Here is a 19,412-nt window from a genome sequence, read left to right on the forward strand (position 1 = left end):
AGAAGAAGTCTCCGATGAAGCCTTCCCTTTCGACTGTTGGCCAATTAAGGCCTCCGAACCTCCACCCTGAGCAGGGTTCGTGAATCGTTCCTCCTGGTCCAAGACCATGGGCACAAGCTCCTCCCACGTGATGGTGCTGAGCCTGCCACTGGTAATCAAAGACAAGTAAAATGCAGTCTCCATATTGTTTCTCCTATAGTTGAAAAAAATATTATTAGTATTATCCCAGTTACATGAATCTCGAAAGTGATTGTTGTGACTTTCATAAAAGAAGCAACTCACTGCTAGTACTTACAAGTTACAACGTACTTGTGATCCGAACTGCACAGCTAGAGACATCAATCGACCTCAAGAAGGTCGTACTAGTGCAACAAGAGACCAAGATGTTCAACAAATGCCGCTTTTACGGACATCTTTCCAACCATCATAAATTATGGTACATCCGTACAAGGCCAGAAAGACCGAAGTCCCTCTAACTGATCATGCACCATATCATTCTGTCTAGTCAGCCTTGTGGTACAAAGTGCCTCTGAACTTGTTGGAGTAATGGGCGCTCCTGCAGTTGCCGCGGTGGACATGGCATTCACAAAGCGTTTGTATGCTCCTGTACGAGCAATGTTGAACGCCAAGTTGCATTGATAGAACAGACGGTCCTCAACAATCTCAGCCTGCTTTTTCAGACTTGGAGCACTATCCTGCAATGTGTTGGGACGTGATATTGCACATGACCTCTTCCGTGGTGTTAGACCCTCCTGTGTGGCAGGAGCCTCTGCCTGAGAAGGCCCAGTACCTATGCATAGATGAAACATGAGCATCAATATGAGTGGTGCTAGCACATGGTGTACTCGAGCCTACAGCACGATTCTCTCCTGTACCTCCCAACGGGGCAACACTCTGACTGGCCTCCTCCTCTCGTTGCTCTCTTGGTGCTTCAACATTATGGTCAACCTCCTGCAAAGTAGGGTCTAAATCTCTCTTTGAACAATTGCATCAAGCGCAACCTATGCAATGGGGGACTGAAGACGACCTATGATCGCCATATACCGATTGTGATCCCCACCATGCGCTATGAAGATCTGTTCAGGGACTCCAACACATGCCTTGATGCCTTTGCTGCCATCTCCCCATGCAAGGTATGACTTTACACGTGTCACACCACCAGACATCACTTGCCCACAATAAATGCAGACCGCCTTCCTAGAACTTGAACGGTTGTATTTGTTGATGACAACCGTATCGAGCCAGGGGTCCCTTGCAGCTGAAGGTCTCCCTCTCGCTGAGCCCGAGGCTGCTCCGCTCCGAACCATGGTGCCAAAAGAGCTAAAAGTATACACACCAATAGTTCAATAATCAATCAATAAAAAATTATAATTATAATTTCTTGTTGAAAATTATGAAAAATCTGAAAGTTTGGGATTTTGCCTAAAATTTAGGCATCAATTTGGGGGTCCAAATTCAGATTGCTCAAATTGGGCAACCAATTAGGGGGTTTTGTCGAGAATTGGACAAATCCCCTAGATTTGGGCATCGAATTGAATGCCCATTTCTGAAATTTTGATGCAACAGTGGCTGTAGAGAAGTGGCGTAACATTCATCTGCTGGCCGACTGCATTTATGCAGTCGTGGACATTATTCAGCAGTCGTGGGCACTCTATATGCTGGCCGACTGCTCTCCCTGGGATGTATATATAGCCCCTCTGCCCCCACCACTTTCTCATTCAGTTTTTCCGGGATCTTGTGTATAGAGAAGAGTTTACACACCTATCTCTCTGTGTTTCTTGTGCTGTTTATTTTCTGCAGTCTACTTGCTCTTGTCTACCCAAGTTTGGTTATTATTTCCGTTGCATATTCTGACATGGTATCAGAGCCATAGGCTCTAGACAGATCTTGGGCGTTTTTCTGAGCAAGAGGGGGAGTGTTAGGCTGCTGATTGGTGGACTGTTTTGGGCTGAACGGGAAGAGAAGGTGCAAGAGGAAGGCGGGCAAAGGTGCTGGACAGCCACTTGCAGGTTTTTCAGATTTTTTTTCCCCCCACCCACCCACCCTTTTCAGGTTACTCTCCGCGATGGCAGATTTACTAGAGATGGCTGAGAAGCACGTGAAGATTCTGACTCTCCCCATGTTCCCACATGGAAGGGTGGATACCGCGGTGAGCATTCTTTGTACCTGTATGGGCGGTGTCCGAGACAGGTTCTAGGTTCTGTACAAGATGAATAAGTTGGGAGATGGAATCCAAAATATTGTGCATAAAGCATTGGTGTGATTTGACATGCATGAATGACTTGTCTTAGCTGTCTGGACAGTGCTTGGTATTTTTGCATGTGACTGTCCATGGGCTTCAGGGAAGCCTGGAAACCCTATGGATGCATGTGTGCACACCTGTTTGGGATTGAGGCAATGGTCTTATGTGTTTTGTAGGTGGTAAGTGACCCCAAACTCAATTTACAGCTTATATTTTATTATACTAAGGTTTATGTGTAACATGTAGTAGAAGTATTCGTAATTAAGGATCCTATCACACAAGTCTCACACCGCCTTCTGTATCCTAAGTTTCGCGTTTGTTGGGTATGCCATGGTGTCATAGAGTACATGCGGTGGTGGATACGTACAACAAGAAGATTACTTTGACTCATAGAGAGACAACATATTTTGGATGTAAAGCTTAAAGGGGAATCTGTTCCTATTGGCTTTGGCCATTTCATCAGTAATGAAAAAGCATCTTTCCGCGTACTTGGTTTTTGTTAAGGATGCCAAAGATGATGAAACTCAATCTAATTTGTCAATGTTAAGGTTATGACTGAAAGTCATGCTCCACCGTATGCAGGTCATAGGGGCATTGAGGCCACGGGAAAGGCAATGGAGGCTTTCTTTTGTTAGCCGACCTTGAGAAGGGATGTTGATGCTTTTGTTAGGGCATGCATCACATGCCAAAAGGTGAAGTTTGACCGTCAGAAGACACCAGGGTTACTTCAGCCTTTACCTATTCCAAATAGACCATGGGAGAGCATTGCCATGGATTTTATATTTGATCTTCCGAGGACACAAACGGGGAATGATGGCATTTGGACTATCATATGCAGGTTCAGTAAAAGGCACATTTTATTCCCGTGCGTAAGAAGATTAAAGTAGATCACATGATGAAGTTGTTCATGGAGAACATCTTCAAGTATTATGGCATGCCTTCGTCTATCATCAGTGATCGTGATCCACGGATGACGAGTTTATTTTGGAGAGGGTTGTTTGACAACATGGGTACAACTCTCAAGTTTTCATTATCGTTTCATCCACAGACATATGGGCAGTCGGAAGAGGCTAATTCCACAGTGTTAGATCTTCTCAAGTGCTGTGTGTCAGAGCACAAGCAACAATGGGAAAAGTATCTTCCTTTGGTGGAGTTCGCTTATAACAACACCGTTCATACCTCGACGAGCAAGGCGCCTTTCTGAGATTGTGAAAGGAGGGAAGAAGGTACCATCCATTTTACACACAAAGGATAAGATCTTTCAGGCTGACCAGTATGTGGAGAACATAGTTGAAGCTTACAAGAGAGTTAAGTTGGCACTCCAAAGAACTCAACAAAAGCAAAAGAAAGCAACAGACTGTCACAGGCGTGCATTAGAGTTTGCATTGGGTGACTGGGTTCTTTTGCGATTTGAGAAAGCCAGGCTCAAAAAGATGAAGGGTAAAGAGCGTGTATTTCCTAAGTTGAGCATGCGCTACTATGTACCTTTTCAGATAATGGAAAAGATCAGTGAGGTAGCTTATCGTTTGAAGCTACCAAATCACTGGAGGATTCACAATGCATCTCATGTGAGTCTTCTTAGACCTTTCCGAGGAGATGTGCCTGAGGATGTATCAGATGAGGCTTAGCCGGATCACCGATGGATGCGAAGTGGATGGAGGAGGGTGACATAGCAGATTCACCTCAGGTATTGCAGCTTTATCTTGATGCCTTCGAGTTGGAGCTGACTCTTGCTACAGCTCATTCAGGTTCAGCAGAGCATAGGTCTGGAGCATTGCTTGATGCTCAAGAGGGGGGTAGCAACTCCGCTCCCTTGATACAGACAGGCTTAGATGTCATCTAGAGGTCGCTTGGTGCAGCTTCTGTTTCACCCGAAGGTACTGACTGTTGACAATACATCTGCTTATGGGACTTCTATGATATATGTGTACTAGTCACATTGGATGTTGTGGTTAAGTGGTATACAACTTGGACTATTACTACACCATTGGTTTGCAGTGAATGTTGCTACATATGTATGGCTGAGAGAGATTGGGACGCTAATCTTGCCATACTGTACTTTTCACTCTCTTTTGGATCACATGGCTGATATCTTGCTTTATTGGGCAGCCTTCGTTATCAGTGTGTTCCGCTTGGATGTCTTGCTGTATCACCAGGATGCAATCCAGGACGCTTGCCATTTTTTAAGAGGGGGGTATGTCATGACCCTGTGAATTTGTACAGCGTCACTCTGAACATTGGGCATGGTGGTTAGTGTGCAGGACATTTGGCATGGTGGTTAGTGTGCAGGACATTTGTCAAGTGTTTATACTTGGGGTCAAGAGGACTCTAGGTATTATTATTAAGTTTTCCTTTCATAACCCCATGTGGGGGGGACAAATTTTTGGAAGGGACAAAGGTTTTAAAAACCTTTAAAACAAATGAATACCCTTTTAGGAGGATCGTGGCCCTTTTGGGGGGGTACGTTATTTTTTGAGGGGACTTTTTTGGAGAGAATCGGGCTGCAGCTGCACGGGTCGTGCTTTTCTCTTGAAAGGCTGGCGGCTGGACTGCAGCTACACGCAGGAGCTTTGCTCGTGGGAAACACTCTTTTCTCTCTCTTTCCTTTGGAAGGCGACTGGCGGGCTGCAGGGAAGCGCAGGGCTGCAGCTGCACATGGGCTCTCTCCAGGTGACTGGTGGGCTGGTCGGACAGAGGAGTCAGGCAGTCAGCAGGCAGGCGGGTAGTTTGCAGGTGGCGGCAGGGGCTGAACAGCAGGAAACGGCGAGCTGCAGAAAAGCACGTGGGCTTGACAGAGGCCTCTTTGCTTTTTGGCTACTGGACGGCTGCAAACGCAAGGACTGGACTGCTCTCTTTCTCTCTCTCTCTCCCCCCCTCTCCTGGATGCAGGCGGGCAGTTTGCATGTGGCCACAGAAATGCACAGCCGACAAGTTTCTCTCTCTTTCAAGGCAGCACAAGGACTGCAGGTTTCTCTCTCTCTTTGTGAATAGGTGGCTGCAGGAAGTGCACAACCGAGTCTCTCTTTTCACTGGCTTGAGACTATCTCGGAGGTGCTCCTTTGGCCCTTTGTGAGAGGAAGGGTTTGGCAGTTCTGAGGGTGGAAACAAGGCAAGCTTTTGGGCTGTTTTGGAAGAGTCTATGGGCTGATGTATGGCTGTGTTTTTGGCTATGTGCATGGGCCAATTGGCTGCATTTTCAGGGCCTCATGGATGTACTTTCTTGGTAGATTAGAGGTGCAGAACAGTGTGGTGTTTTAAGCACAGGGTTGTGTGAAACCTCTATGCCGAGAGGACCAGAGGACTGGCAGTTTGGACATGCATATGTATAAGCCATGTACGGTCATGATGTATTCAGTTGGAATTTTCTGTGAATGTGAATAAAGAAATACCGAAAAGGGACGCCAAGCTCTGGGGCCAACAGGTGTCGTTGATTTTGTGTAGGAGCGCTCTAGTGTTGCATTCTACCGACGTTAATACCTCTCTCTCTCTCTCTCTCTCTCTCTCTCTCTAGCTCCCGTTTGTCTATTTTCTTTGTTGATTTACAGCTGTGTTTGGGCGATTGTTAGTTTACCGCACTTTGGTTTCTACTAAAGGCCGGTTTCATAAAGCCCAACCATTGAGGCATGAGATGTGTCCAGATATCGCATGCATCCAAAATCCCACATTTGTTTCTCAAAGCACATCATATGAGAGCGATGAGACGAACTATCAGCATAGGCAGGTGAAGATTCATGTCTAACCATGATAAGAGTACCAAAAAGGCTTGCTTCGTTGCATAAAAGATGTGATAACCAGTGAAAACTCCATTTCTACCAGCAAAAGCATGCTAATTATGCTCTTGCAAACAAAGTTACAAACTATATGTGGTTGCTGTAACATACCCATTGTAAATAACAATGTACTTGCTTCAGAGTTGAAAAATATAACTTAGTCTGTCATTTTTACGATAAAAAAACTTCTATTTTTGGAAAATGAGCCATTTTTGCTTAGAAATTTGTAATTTTGAATCCAAATTTGAAATCTACGCGTAATTTTACGCTTAAAATAGTTTTTTCTGAACTAAAAACGGGTACCCGGAATGGGTTTAATTAAGCTTTTAAGCCTTTAATCTGCGAACTTCCGACCAAAAATAGTAACTATCCAGGCGTCTAATCAACGAACGGAACACGCCCCCATGGTCACGGGGCAAGGCCGGACATTTCCGTCAAAAAATATTTTTGACCCCCTCGGACGACGGCGGGCGGCCGGTGTGGGCTCCACCACGGGCGCCGCCCGTGAAAAAAACCGACAATCCGCCCGGGACACCCAAGCGTGTACACGACCTAGACGCACCCTGCAGCACACCCCTACACGTACCCCCTCCTCCCAGAACCCTCTATCCACAGGTGTCGCGCTCTCTCTCTCTTGGGGACACCTCCACCCCCATGTGTCACACTTTCTCTCTCCTCGAGACACCTCCACCCCCAGGTGTCTCACGCCCACACCCTCTCCCGGACACCTACACCACCCAGGTGTCACCTTCCCGCACCCGGACGTCCACCCTCCAGCACCTATAAAAGGACCCTCCCAGCCCCCTTCTCCAGACAAGCCCCCAGCAAGCCCCTACGCGCAAGCCCTCTCTCAAGCTCTAGGACATGTCCTACACTCTTCTCTCCCCCCCGTGTGAATAGACTTAAAGTGTGCCTCTCCTTCAACCCTTGCCTTACTCTTCCCTAGGCCTCCCTAGACGTACACTCTTCTCAAGAGCTCTCCAAGTTAAGGACACCCTCTCAATTCCCCCCCCCCCCCCCCCCCCATATGCGGCGACTTAAACTTAGGCTAAGAGGTCGTTCCTGCCCATAAGCCCAACAAGCTTTTCCTACCCCAAACGGACTCCGTTTTCGAATCCGTTTGAACCAGTAGAATTCTCTCTTTTCTCTCCACGCTCCCAACCTCTTATATTCACCTCGTTTTCTCTCTATCCTCTTAAAACTCTAGTGCTCCTATGGCGCCGAAACGCCGTCGAATTGAAGAACCACGCGCTGCCCAAGGAGGGAATGAGGCGAATCACGTCCCTGCAATCGACTTCGCCCCTCTTGAAGTGAATAGGCATGAAAACGATAACCAGGTTGATCATTTAACAAGTTTAAGTAAAATTCTCTCTTATGAAGCTTAATGCAAAGATTCGAAATAATAGGAAAGGAACCAAGGTTAGATGGCCTAAAGTACCTTATGGTTACTCTTAAGTAAAATTATAGGAAAATAATCTTGCTTTTGAATCATTGTCTTTCCAAAACGATGGTTTTTGTTAATGTGTGAATTCATTGAATAAAGGCTATGTTTCTTTTTATTGGATATACTGCTGGTTTATTGCTAACATGCAGGTACAGCTTCTCCCCCCCTTAGCTAACTCCGTGCTTGCCTGTGTAGCCGGGCGGAGGATATAGCGAGGCCGGGAGTCGGCCCAGGGCAATCCCCTCCTATGCCACTGGGAATTGGTTTTCACCACCAGGGTGATGTATATATGCTGCCTAGTTCTGTGGGTCCAGGCTAGTGCGGTGACTTAACCCCCACCTCATGAGGAGACGTCCCCTCCGAAGAGCGAGAGGGTTTGGTACAAGTGTCAGTACCTGAGGGGGTGACAGGACGGCTTGGCCCTCATCGGCTGGCTGACGACGAGGGGAGACGGTCCGTGAGGTTTACCCAGCTGGTTGAGGCTGGAAGATCGAATTCTAGATCATCGATGTGGTTGTGGTTGTGGTTGTGGTTGTGACTGTGATTGGATTGTGGTTATGGTTATGGTTTGGACATGAAGTTTGGATTGGGATATCGGCCCGGTTTCAGGGTCTTTGTAAATATTTTTCACTGTAAGTATGTTCGTTGATTTCAATGTTGTGCTAAGGAAGATTTTCTTTAAGGAATCAAGTGTAATTAATTAACAAAGGAATTTGTTTTTAAGTGTTTCACAGTGTGGTAGGACGTAATTAGAAAATAATTGAACGGGTGAGTGCGTGGAAAGTGGGAGAATGGATGTCCTGACGGTACCATTCTAAGGATGGGTGGACCCGATCAGTCGGGTAGCTTTCTACTAGTCGTAACTTACGTTACTTAGGGAATAGTAGAGTCACGAACAAGACTTGTTTTAGGGGACCGAGCCAGCGGCCGTGCCTCTTGAAATACGGGAGAGAAAGGCGTTGGCTTCTTTGAACCAAGTGTGGGTCTTGTTCCATCTCCACGCACATTTGGTGCTGGGGATTAGAATTTCCTTTAGGATGACTACGCTTCCCTTGCGAGATAGAGTTAGGTCCGTCCGTTTGCTCGTAGCCTCGTATTTCTACGAGATCGAGGTGTCGTCAATCGGAAAATAACATGAGACTTGACCGCTTATCAAAAGGATTCTCCCGCCCTACGGGTCGGGGGGCCTTTACACGTGGTATCAGAGCAGGTTTAGACTTGGGAGATTTTATATTGTATTCTCTTGTTGCTCTAGGAATTCTTGTTAAACTAATCTAGTTACGGCTGGATGCAGGAGGACGAGATGGATCCCTATTCTCGCTTCCTGGTATTCCAATGCATGTTCATGACTGCTTGTCGCTCTTCCGAATTCGAGTTCCGTGACACTATGATGCACATTGTAGACAAGCTAACCCTTCCTCTTTACACTCGCATCGAAAGGGGATGGAACAGAACTGAGTATTGGCATCGTCGATCTACCTATTTCATCATTCGAGCTGAGCACGTCGGCAATCTCACCAACGACTTGAGGCGGATCCGATATGCCGAGATGTTGCGGATGGTTCGCCTGTTCTGGTTTATTGGCACTCCTCGTAACACCTATGTCACTATCGATGGGAATCGCATGCTGCAGAATCATTGGGTTTATGATAAGGTGACTCACCCCTGATAGAGTAGTCGTTACCCGTCTTTCTAGACGAGGTTTACCTCTCCTACCAGAGACTTATCGAGTTCTTGAAACCATGGGAGAACCCCCCTACTTTTTCAATGCTACCACCGCAGATCTTTATTAGGTTCCTTAGAGGACTACCATGTAAATAAATAAGATTGGATTTAGTCCAATCCTTGTAAATGGCTTAGTTTACTTGTAAATGGCTTGGTTTACTTGTAAATATTAAAGCTTGGAATAAAAGGTTTTGATTTTCACACTCATTGTCTTATGTGTATTAAACCGCCTAAGTGACATGATTCTAAATTTAGCTTCTTATTGATAACCAGGATCGTCAACTTCTTGCTCCCAATGCATTATATACAGATACACAGGAGAAGAAGCTTCTCCTCAAACAAATGCAACCTCTCTCATTTAATGGGGCAGGTTCAAAGATTGAAAGGGATGCAGAAGTTTGGATAGAAGCCATGGATGATTACTTTTCGGCTGCTGGTACAGGAATTGGGAATCAATCCATGCTTGCCAGATTCCCTCTTACTGGGGACGCCAAACTTTGGTGGAAGCAATGGTGCCGAGATAAGGGCGTCACTGAAGATACCCAAACCTGGAGTGACATTAAGCAAGCTGTGAAGGGCCGTTATCTTCCCCCATCTCATGAATCTATTAAGATGAACGAGTTCTTCAGCCTCAAGCAGCTTAGCTTTTTCCTGGAGGAATACTACTCAAAATTTGTCACACTTGGCAAATATGCTCCACCTATGTCGATCACTCAACAAGTGGCCCGATTTTGCCAAGGGCTGAATGAACCTTTGGATTCTCGCCTTGAAGCAATGAGGCCAACTACCTTGCAAGATGCTCTTACCCAAGCCAAACCTCTGGCTAAAGAAGTAAAGAGTGTTTAAGCAAAGAAGAGAGTCTATCCTGAGTCTAACCCAAGGGGGCGCCTTCAGAGGAATTACCAATCGAATTTCCGCCACAACACTATTGGTCAGTACCCCAATAATTTTGTCCCCCGCAGTTATGCTAATTCCACTTCAGAATCCTATGGGGACCAAAGGTGCTTTTATTGCAATGAAGTTGGCCACTTCCGGAATGAATGCCCCAAACTTGCAAGACCCTCTCTCAATCCTAGTGTCACTGCTGCTCCACAAGGCGGCCGGGTAGTTCAAGGTCGTGGGATTCCTAATAACCGCCAAGCTAGACGAGGTGGTGGTGGACGTGGTAGAGGTCGTGGAGTGACTGCCCGTGTCTGCTCTATGATTGGTGAACCGACTTTAGAGATGGAAGAAGAAGAGCAAGCCACCATTCATGCAGCTATAGAACATCAAGGACCTAATCAGCAGTTTTCTGTTATCCAAGCTCCGGCTACTTATCAAGGTAGATCTTTCCAGCTTTTGGTTGATTGTGGTAGTACGCATTCATTTCTTTCTCCAAAATGCTTGCGTAAGTTACAGTTAGATCAAAAACCAGCCCAAGCAATGATTGTTGAGTTAGCTAATGGAAAAGAAGAAGTATCCCGACATTGTGTGGGAGATCTTGAATTTGAATTGGATGGTGAATCAACCCATGGGTATTTTAGAAGCTTACCATTAGGGATTTATGATGGAATCCTTGGTATGGATTGGTTAATTGCAAACAATGCTGACATTCACTGTGCTGAAGGAAGCATCACCTTTAAGAATAGTCAAGGACAGGTAGTATCAGCCCAGGGAAAAACAGGTAAACCCAAATTTCATTTGGTCAAAGCTAATCGTCTTCTTAAGGGAGTGCGCAAGGGCTAACATATCTTCCTTGTCAAACTCAACAAGGTAGAAGAAAGCAACCCAGATTTAGAACCCTCTTGGCTCCAGGAGTTTTCAGATATCTTTCCAGAGGAACTTACAAAACTACCCCCATCTCGAGAAGTAGATCATGGGATTGAGTTAATCCCTGGTGCTGAATCAGTTTCAAGGAGACCTTACAAAATGTCTCTTCCCGAAGCCATAGAGCTCAAGGAACAACTTAGGCAGCTCATTGAGCAAGGATTCATTCGCCCTAGTAATTCCCCATGGGGAGCGCCTGTTCTTTTCCAGAGAAAGAAGGATGGCTCGCTTCGGCTTTGTATTGACTACCGAGGCCTAAACAAGGTCACTGTCAAAAACAAATACCCCATTCCTCGCATCGACGAACTTCTTGACAGACTTTATGGATCCAAAGTTTTCTCCAAGATGGATTTAAGGTCTTGCTACTATCAAATTAGGATCAAGGAATCAGATATCTCAAAAACCGCTTTCAATACCCGCTATGGCCACTATGAATTTACAGTCATGCCATTCGGACTGATATTGCCCACCTTTTCATCAAGGAAATCTTTAGGCTTCATGGATTGCCAAAAAGAATAGTCAGTGACCGGGACTCTGACTTCACTTCAAAGTTCTGGACATCATTATTCTAGGCTATTGGAACACAACTTTGTTTCAGTACAGCTTACCACCCAGAAACAGATGGTCAAACTGAGAGAGTTAATCAGATTATAGAAGACATCCTGAGAGCCTATTGTGGGCGTGAACCAAAGAAGTGGATTCAGTATCTCCCTCTAGTGGAGTTCTCTTACAATACATCCTATCACCAAAGCATAGGGATGTCACCATTCAAAGCTCTTTATGGTCAGGAGTGTTTATCTCCCTTAAATTTCTCTGACCCCACACTAAAGGTTGAAGCCTCCAGGATAATGCTTGAAGAAATGGAAGAACAAACCAAAGCTATTCGCAAGGATATTAAAGCCGCCCAGGATCGACAGAAGCATTATGCTGATACCAAAAGATCTGACAGAATTTTTCAGCAAGGAGACAAAGTTTTTCTTCGAGTGCGGCCAAAAAGAAGTTCTTTATCTCTTGGAAAATTTAGGAAACTGAGTCCAAGGTATTGTGGGCCTTACGAAGTCATCAAATGTTTGGGAAAACATGCCTACAAACTTCGCCTCCCAACCCACCTCAAGATCCATGATGTATTCCATGTAAGCTTACTAAAGCCATATATGCCTCATCCTGATCATGTTCTTGATGATGAACAAATTGTAATGCCAACTCAGGGAGTCCTTGAAATGAGACCTAATAGAATCATCGACTCTAGAGAAAGAGTGCTTCGCAATAGAATCCTTAGGGAACATTTAGTGGAATGGAAAGATTACCCTGAGGAGGATGCCACTTGGGAGGAAGAGTCAACCCTCCAAAAGAATTACCCAGAGTTCGTGCCGAGATGAGGACATCTCGAGTTCTTTTAGTAGGGAAGGATGTAACATACCCATTGTAAATAACAATGTACTTGCTTCAGAGTTGAAAAATATAACTTAGTCTGTCATTTTTACGATAAAAAAACTTCTATTTTTGGAAAATGATCCATTTTTGCTTAGAAATTTGTAATTTTGAATCCAAATTTGAAATCTACGCGTAATTTTACGCTTAAAATAGTTTTTTCTGAACTAAAAACGGGTACCCAGAATGGGTTTAATTAAGCTTTTAAGCCTTTAATCTGCGAACTTCCGACCAAAAATAGTAACTATCCAGGCGTCTAATCAACGAACGGAACACGCCCCCATGGTCACGGGGCAAGGCCGGACATTTCCGTCAAAAAATATTTTTGACCCCCTTGGACGATGGCGGGCGGCCGGCGTGGGCCCCACCACGGGCGCCGCCCGTGAAAAAAACCGACAATCCGCCCGGGACACCCAAGCGTGTACACGACCTAGACGCACCCTCCAGCACACCCCTACACGTACCCCCTCCTCCCAAAACCCTCTATCCACAGGTGTCGCGCTCTCTCTCTCTTGGGGACACCTCCACTCCCATGTGTCACACTTTCTCTCTCCTCGAGACACCTCCACCCCCAGGTGTCTCACGCCCACACCCTCTCCCGGACACCTACACCACCCAGGTGTCACCTTCCCGCACCCGGACGTCCACCCTCCAGCACCTATAAAAGGACCCTCCCAGCCCCCTTCTCCAGACAAGCCCCCAGCAAGCCCCTACGCGCAAGCCCTCTCTCAAGCTCTAGGACATGTCCTACACTCTTCTCTCCCCCCCGTGTGAATAGACTTAAAGTGTGCCTCTCCTTCAACCCTTGCCTTACTCTTCCCTAGGCCTCCCTAGACGTACACTCTTCTCAAGAGCTCTCCAAGTTAAGGACACCCTCTCAATTCCCCCCCCCCCCCATATGCGGCGACTTAAACTTAGGCTAAGAGGTCGTTCCTGCCCATAAGCCCAACAAGCTTTTCCTACCCCAAACGGACTCCGTTTTCGAATCCGTTTGAACCAGTAGAATTCTCTCTTTTCTCTCCACGCTCCCAACCTCTTATATTCACCTCGTTTTCTCTCTATCCTCTTAAAACTCTAGTGCTCCTATGGCGCCGAAACGCCGTCGAATTGAAGAACCACGCGCTGCCCAAGGAGGGAATGAGGCGAATCACGTCCCTGCAATCGACTTCGCCCCTCTTGAAGTGAATAGGCATGAAAACGATAACCAGGTTGATCATTTAACAAGTTTAAGTAAAATTCTCTCTTATGAAGCTTAATGCAAAGATTCGAAATAATAGGAAAGGAACCAAGGTTAGATGGCCTAAAGTACCTTATGGTTACTCTTAAGTAAAATTATAGGAAAATAATCTTGCTTTTGAATCATTGTCTTTCCAAAACGATGGTTTTTGTTAATGTGTGAATTCATTGAATAAAGGCTATGTTTCTTTTTATTGGATATACTGCTGGTTTATTGCTAACATGCAGGTACAGCTTCTCCCCCCCTTAGCTAACTCCGTGCTTGCCTGTGTAGCCGGGCGGAGGATATAGCGAGGCCGGGAGTCGGCCCAGGGCAATCCCCTCCTATGCCACTGGGAATTGGTTTTCACCACCAGGGTGATGTATATATGCTGCCTAGTTCTGTGGGTCCAGGCTAGTGCGGTGACTTAACCCCCACCTCATGAGGAGACGTCCCCTCCGAAGAGCGAGAGGGTTTGGTACAAGTGTCAGTACCTGAGGGGGTGACAGGACGGCTTGGCCCTCATCGGCTGGCTGACGACGAGGGGAGACGGTCCGTGAGGTTTACCCAGCTGGTTGAGGCTAGAAGATCGAATTCTAGATCATCGATGTGGTTGTGGTTGTGGTTGTGGTTGTGACTGTGATTGGATTGTGGTTATGGTTATGGTTTGGACATGAAGTTTGGATTGGGATATCGGCCCGGTTTCAGGGTCTTTGTAAATATTTTTCACTGTAAGTATGTTCGTTGATTTCAATGTTGTGCTAAGGAAGATTTTCTTTAAGGAATCAAGTGTAATTAATTAACAAAGGAATTTGTTTTTAAGTGTTTCACAGTGTGGTAGGACGTAATTAGAAAATAATTGAACGGGTGAGTGCGTGGAAAGTGAGAGAATGGATGCCCTGACGGTACCATTCTAAGGATGGGTGGACCCGATCAGTCGGGTAGCTTTCTACTAGTCGTAACTTACGTTACTTAGGGAATAGTAGAGTCACGAACAAGACTTGTTTTAGGGGACCGAGCCAGCGGCAGTGCCTCTTGAAATACGGGGGAAAAAGGCGTTGGCTTCCTTGAACCAAGTGTGGGTCTTGTTCCATCTCCACGCACATTTGGTGCTGGGAATTAGAATTTCCTTTAGGATGACTACGCTTCCCTTGCGAGATAGAGTTAGGTCCGTCCGTTTGCTCGTAGCCTCGTATTTCTACGAGATCGAGGTGTCGTCAATCGGAAAATAACATGAGACTTGACCGCCTATCAAAAGGATTCCCCCGCCCTACGGGTCGGGGGGCCTTACAGTTGCATAGTATTTACATAGGATGAAAAAAGCCTCCATTTATTTGCATCAAAGAGGCCTTGCACATTATATGTAAAGCATTTGACTGTTATATATACATATGTACAATGAGTGTAAACAAAACATGTTACCATTCAACTTGCATGGCTCTCTGGCTCCCTGTATCACTATGCAATGCATAAAGTGGAATATCATCGTGAACATTGCTCGCATGTAAAAGATTGCCATGCCAGAGCCAATAGATACATCAAGATTTGACAGTGTGTGGAAACATGGGGTTACCCCTCACAATTGCAGTCCACATTCTGTCCATACCTGCAACATCACCCGAGATATCAGGTACCCTAGAAGTCTGCCCCGTTGTGGAGGTTCCTTCGGCACAATTATGAGACACTTCAGGTCTTTGTGTAAGAGGGACCGTTTTCTTGGGTGTGCGCCATGCATTTGGCTTCTGTTTTCTCTTTTCTTTCCCTTTTGTAACAGGAGGGCTTGCCGTGCCAATTTTTACTTTCCCCTTATTCGGTGTGACATTCGGGGCCTGAACACATTTTTCCCCTTGTGTTGCTGCCTGATACAATAGGAACAACCTCTGAAGGTGGTGTTCCCACCCCTGACGGTTGCAAAAGAACCAATGGACATTCCAATGCCATGTGCCCAAAATTTCTGCAAGAGCATTTGGGAATTGGAATCTTTCCTATTGGGATATCTTGGTAGGTGAGGTAAAAGGAAAAATCCCAGGCTGCTCCTACTCTTCCAGATTGCTCCAAGATTGGAAGTCTGTGCTTATACATTTCCTTGAAACACAGTGGTAGATGAAAATGTGCATTGGAGTAGAGCATTCGATATGCCATTGGTTGTGGCAAAGCTTATTTTTTAGCACGAAAAGGAATTTGTAAGTGGGAGATGTCATATGGACTGAAGGTAGACCATTGTCGTTTCCACAAGCACAAAGACGATGGCATTTGGGAGCCCATTACCGCCTTGTGTGGAGACTTATCGTTGATCAGCCAGCAGGACATGGGGATATGCCGTATATATCGGTTGGGGATGATTGGTTGCTAAAAAACAGCTGACCAAGTTATATTACACAGTTTCCTCTTTATGGACTGACAATGGCAAGGGCATATCAATTACTGTGTCCACAACCATGGATAAAGGAACACGGGGATCGGGTGTGGCATATAAACAAGTCCTTAGGCTGGTGGAAAGGTAATTTAGGAAAGATATGGCAAAGCAAATTCCTTTAAAATAGAAGGTTTTTCTATGGAGATGTCTCACAGGAACACTCATGGTAGGAGAATATTTGACAAAGCGGAAAATTGCGGTTCCAAATTGTTTGTAGTGCCATCATCAAATGGAGAGTAGTGTTCATTTGCTATGGTTTTGCGCTAACACAAGGGAGTTTTTGAATCGTCTGTCTTCGGATATGACAATAAGATTCCCTGGGGTCACATTTGGAAAAATATTTTGGATGTTTGGAAGATATTGAAGGAATATGCTCTTTTCTTTGGCTGGACGAGATATTGGGCTATATGAATGGATCATAATTATGAGGTGTTTGCACAACACAAGTATATTTACTTCCGTGGATCTTTACATCACAAGTATATTTACTTCTGTCGATCATTAAAGGCAGCATCTTTTGTTGACTTCATTACATGATAGTTTTGAGCTGCAACAGATTGATTAGTATAAATACGAAGTGTTTTTCCACTGGTTCTCCAATATAAGATAAAATGGTAGTTTTCACAAAAAAAAGTGTGTGTGTGTGAGAGAGAGAGAGAAGTTATATTACGTCTATGGAAGACCCCAAGGGTCTATGAGACCATAAGTACCATGGATATACAGAGCCATGGAAGGAAATGAAAAACACCAATGTGTGTATACATCCAGATAGCATATGATTATCCTATGATCCCTCCTCAGCCAGTACCCATCTCAGTGCAGAAAGAGGTTCAGGCCTCTGTGATATGAGAGAGAGAGAGAGAGAGAGAGAGAGAGAGAGAGAGAGAGAGTCCCTCGTATGGGATCGAGCGCAGATCTTGATTCCACATAACTATTAATACAATTGAGACAAGATAAATAGGTACAACACCAAATCAAATAAGAAAACTGAAAATTGAAGTGGCCTACACTAGGGGTCTGAATATTGTTAGTTGTACTTTCATTATGGAGTAGCCTATATAATGAAAAAGTGTTAAGAGTAGCGAGCCCTGTTAATAACCATTTCTATGCTTCATAGTATGAGGTGATGACTTACCCTAGGAAGTACTGTGGATGAATCATTTAGTCATTGCGCTATTGACATATCCATGTTTACCAAGGTGGCAGTGCGAATCATTTGGGTTGTGGTTATGCAAACTGCCATTGTATTAGTCCCCTTCGTGGCGTTTCAGACATTTGGGTTCTTGAAGTTATGTTACGAAACAAGAGGAGGAGGAATCAAAGACAGCCGGCCATGGTGTAATGAAAGGATACCCTACTTGTATGGTTTTGTTCAAAGCCACTACTGGTGAGCTCTATTGATAACTACCCATGTGTTACTGTGTAGCTGCACTGACTACAGGATAATCTAATTGATTTAAGTACTTACTCTTATAACTCAGGGATGTAGGATTCTTGAGATACTTTCAAATGAAGCAGCTGCCAAATTTTCTCTTAGCATCACCAATGCTGACATTGGCAGTCTGCTCTATTGCTACCTACGCGAAGTGCAGACCAAGGCTTTTTTTCTCACTTGGTCTATGCGCGACTCCTGCGGTAATGCCAAAATTTAAAGATGAGGACAAACAACATAAATATAGATCGATTGGGCCAGCGTTAACCATATCGAAAGGTAAGTGTTTCTTTCTTATTTGCCATTACCTGGTGATTATGAACTGCACTTCTAGGTCTTAAATCGATTACTGTCTAGATGAAGAGAGTGAAGCAAACGGCTTTGATTTCAGACTTTTCATTGAGACAAAGAGTGCAGAATGACTCTCAGACGGATCGGATCCGTACTCAAGACGAGACTATGTCATCAAACATGGATAATACTACTGACATCACAGGAGGATTCTTCTCCCCATTGACTATCCCTTTCCTTTTGGAGATGGCATTCATGGCTTTGGTTGGGTGCTTGATCATGCATGTCCAGGTATGTAGAGGCTGAAAGAGCATAGCTTTTTGTATGTGTTTGTTCCTTGGCTTCTTGTCATTAATTGCAGGCATCAAGAGAGTCATGGGTTTTGCAGGTTGCCACAAGATTTCTCTCCATTTGTGCTCCTATATATTGGTTTGCTGCTCACAAAATCCATTCTTATCCAAAAAATCACAAGCTAGCTTATGTTATATGGGGGGCATTTCTTTTTTATGTGTCGCTGGGATCGTTACTTTTTGTGAACTTTTATCCCTTTACCTGATTTATGCTTTTGTCCTCATTGTCCAAACTGAAAGATGGTTAAGAGCAACTTTCTCCGAGGGCCTGTTTCTTCATAATAGAGAGCCTTGAAAAGAGAATAGTGAAATAAATTCATAAGCACATTAATCCCAACCAGGCAATCAAGAATACCCGCACCCACTCCTTATCTGGACAGCTCCAATGTGCGGAATTCATTTCGACAACTGAAACGATCCTGTGGAAAATCGTCCCCAGGCACATTGGTATTGTTGTCACCTGAGGCCTGTGGTGTAATGTCTGTGTCTATGATTTTCAGTAACTTTTCAAAGCAAGCTTGGCATTGTTATTTTTAACCATTAATATATGATGATTCATCTACTCAGATCAAACTTTAAGAGCTAAGAGGTGTTTTGAAGGATTATTTTGTTTTTGGATAGAGAGGCTTCCGTGAAAATTTGTGAAGCCAAGCTTCTTCCCTAAGTCAATGCCTTTTCATATAGTTTGTGAGTGCTGGCTTGAGAAACTTCTTGTTTGGCAGCCTAAACAACAGTTGCAAATGACTAGAGTTGGATTAGTTGGATTAAAAGATATTGTAAAAACATTTGGTGGTTTGAACCCTAGTCTCGGGCTTTGGAGTGGTGAGAATTGAGTGGTGCTGATTTAGTCAACTATTGAGGTCCATAAACATGTGGATGCTGTAAGAAGATAGGATTTGTGCATATGCAAGACGACATTTGCAGATTTGTATCTTAGAGCAAGACAATATTTGAAGAATAAGGATATTGTAAAAACATTTGGTGGTTTGAAACCTAATCTCTGGCTTTGGAATGGTGAGAATGAGTGGTGCTGATTTAGTGAACTGATTGAGGTCCATAAACATGTGGATGCTGTAAGAAGACGGAATTTGTGCATATGCAAGACAACATTTGCAGAATTGTATCTTAGAGCTGGAGAAAACTATTAATGATGTGCCTTATCCAATAGGTGGTGAAAGTTGCATTTAGATATCTGGATGAGAGTTGATATTTATGATCTTTGCGAGAATCAAAACCAGCACCAATCTCTCTACATAGCAATGTCAGGCTGTGGTTGGTCTGCTTTCTTC

The 19,412-nt window shown here is 44.7% G+C and overlaps 1 protein-coding gene across 2 annotated transcripts in view; it reads left to right on the top strand.

Moving 5' to 3' along the window:
* The window catches only part of LOC147639337 (transferases, transferring hexosyl groups), an 86,961-nt gene extending 68,276 nt beyond the window's left edge, over positions 1–18,685 (top strand). Inside the window, exons 5-8 of one of the 2 annotated variants that reach the window (XM_086790140.1) lie at positions 17,322–17,437; positions 17,532–17,761; positions 17,874–18,064; positions 18,162–18,685. In XM_086790140.1, the coding sequence (XP_086646266.1) occupies positions 17,322–17,437; positions 17,532–17,761; positions 17,874–18,064; positions 18,162–18,329 (705 nt within the window). In that variant the 3' untranslated portion in view covers positions 18,330–18,685. Of the gene's footprint in view, positions 1–17,249; positions 17,438–17,531; positions 17,762–17,873; positions 18,065–18,161 lie in introns of both variants that reach the window. The other variant, XM_086790145.1, reaches the window with a different exon arrangement.
* Positions 18,686–19,412: the final 727 nt, after the last annotated feature.

The sequence above is a fragment of the Cibotium barometz genome, chromosome 4, assembly GCF_041138505.1.
Source record: "Cibotium barometz isolate CiBa-2024 chromosome 4, ASM4113850v1, whole genome shotgun sequence".
NCBI classification, from domain to species: domain Eukaryota; kingdom Viridiplantae; phylum Streptophyta; class Polypodiopsida; order Cyatheales; family Cibotiaceae; genus Cibotium; species Cibotium barometz.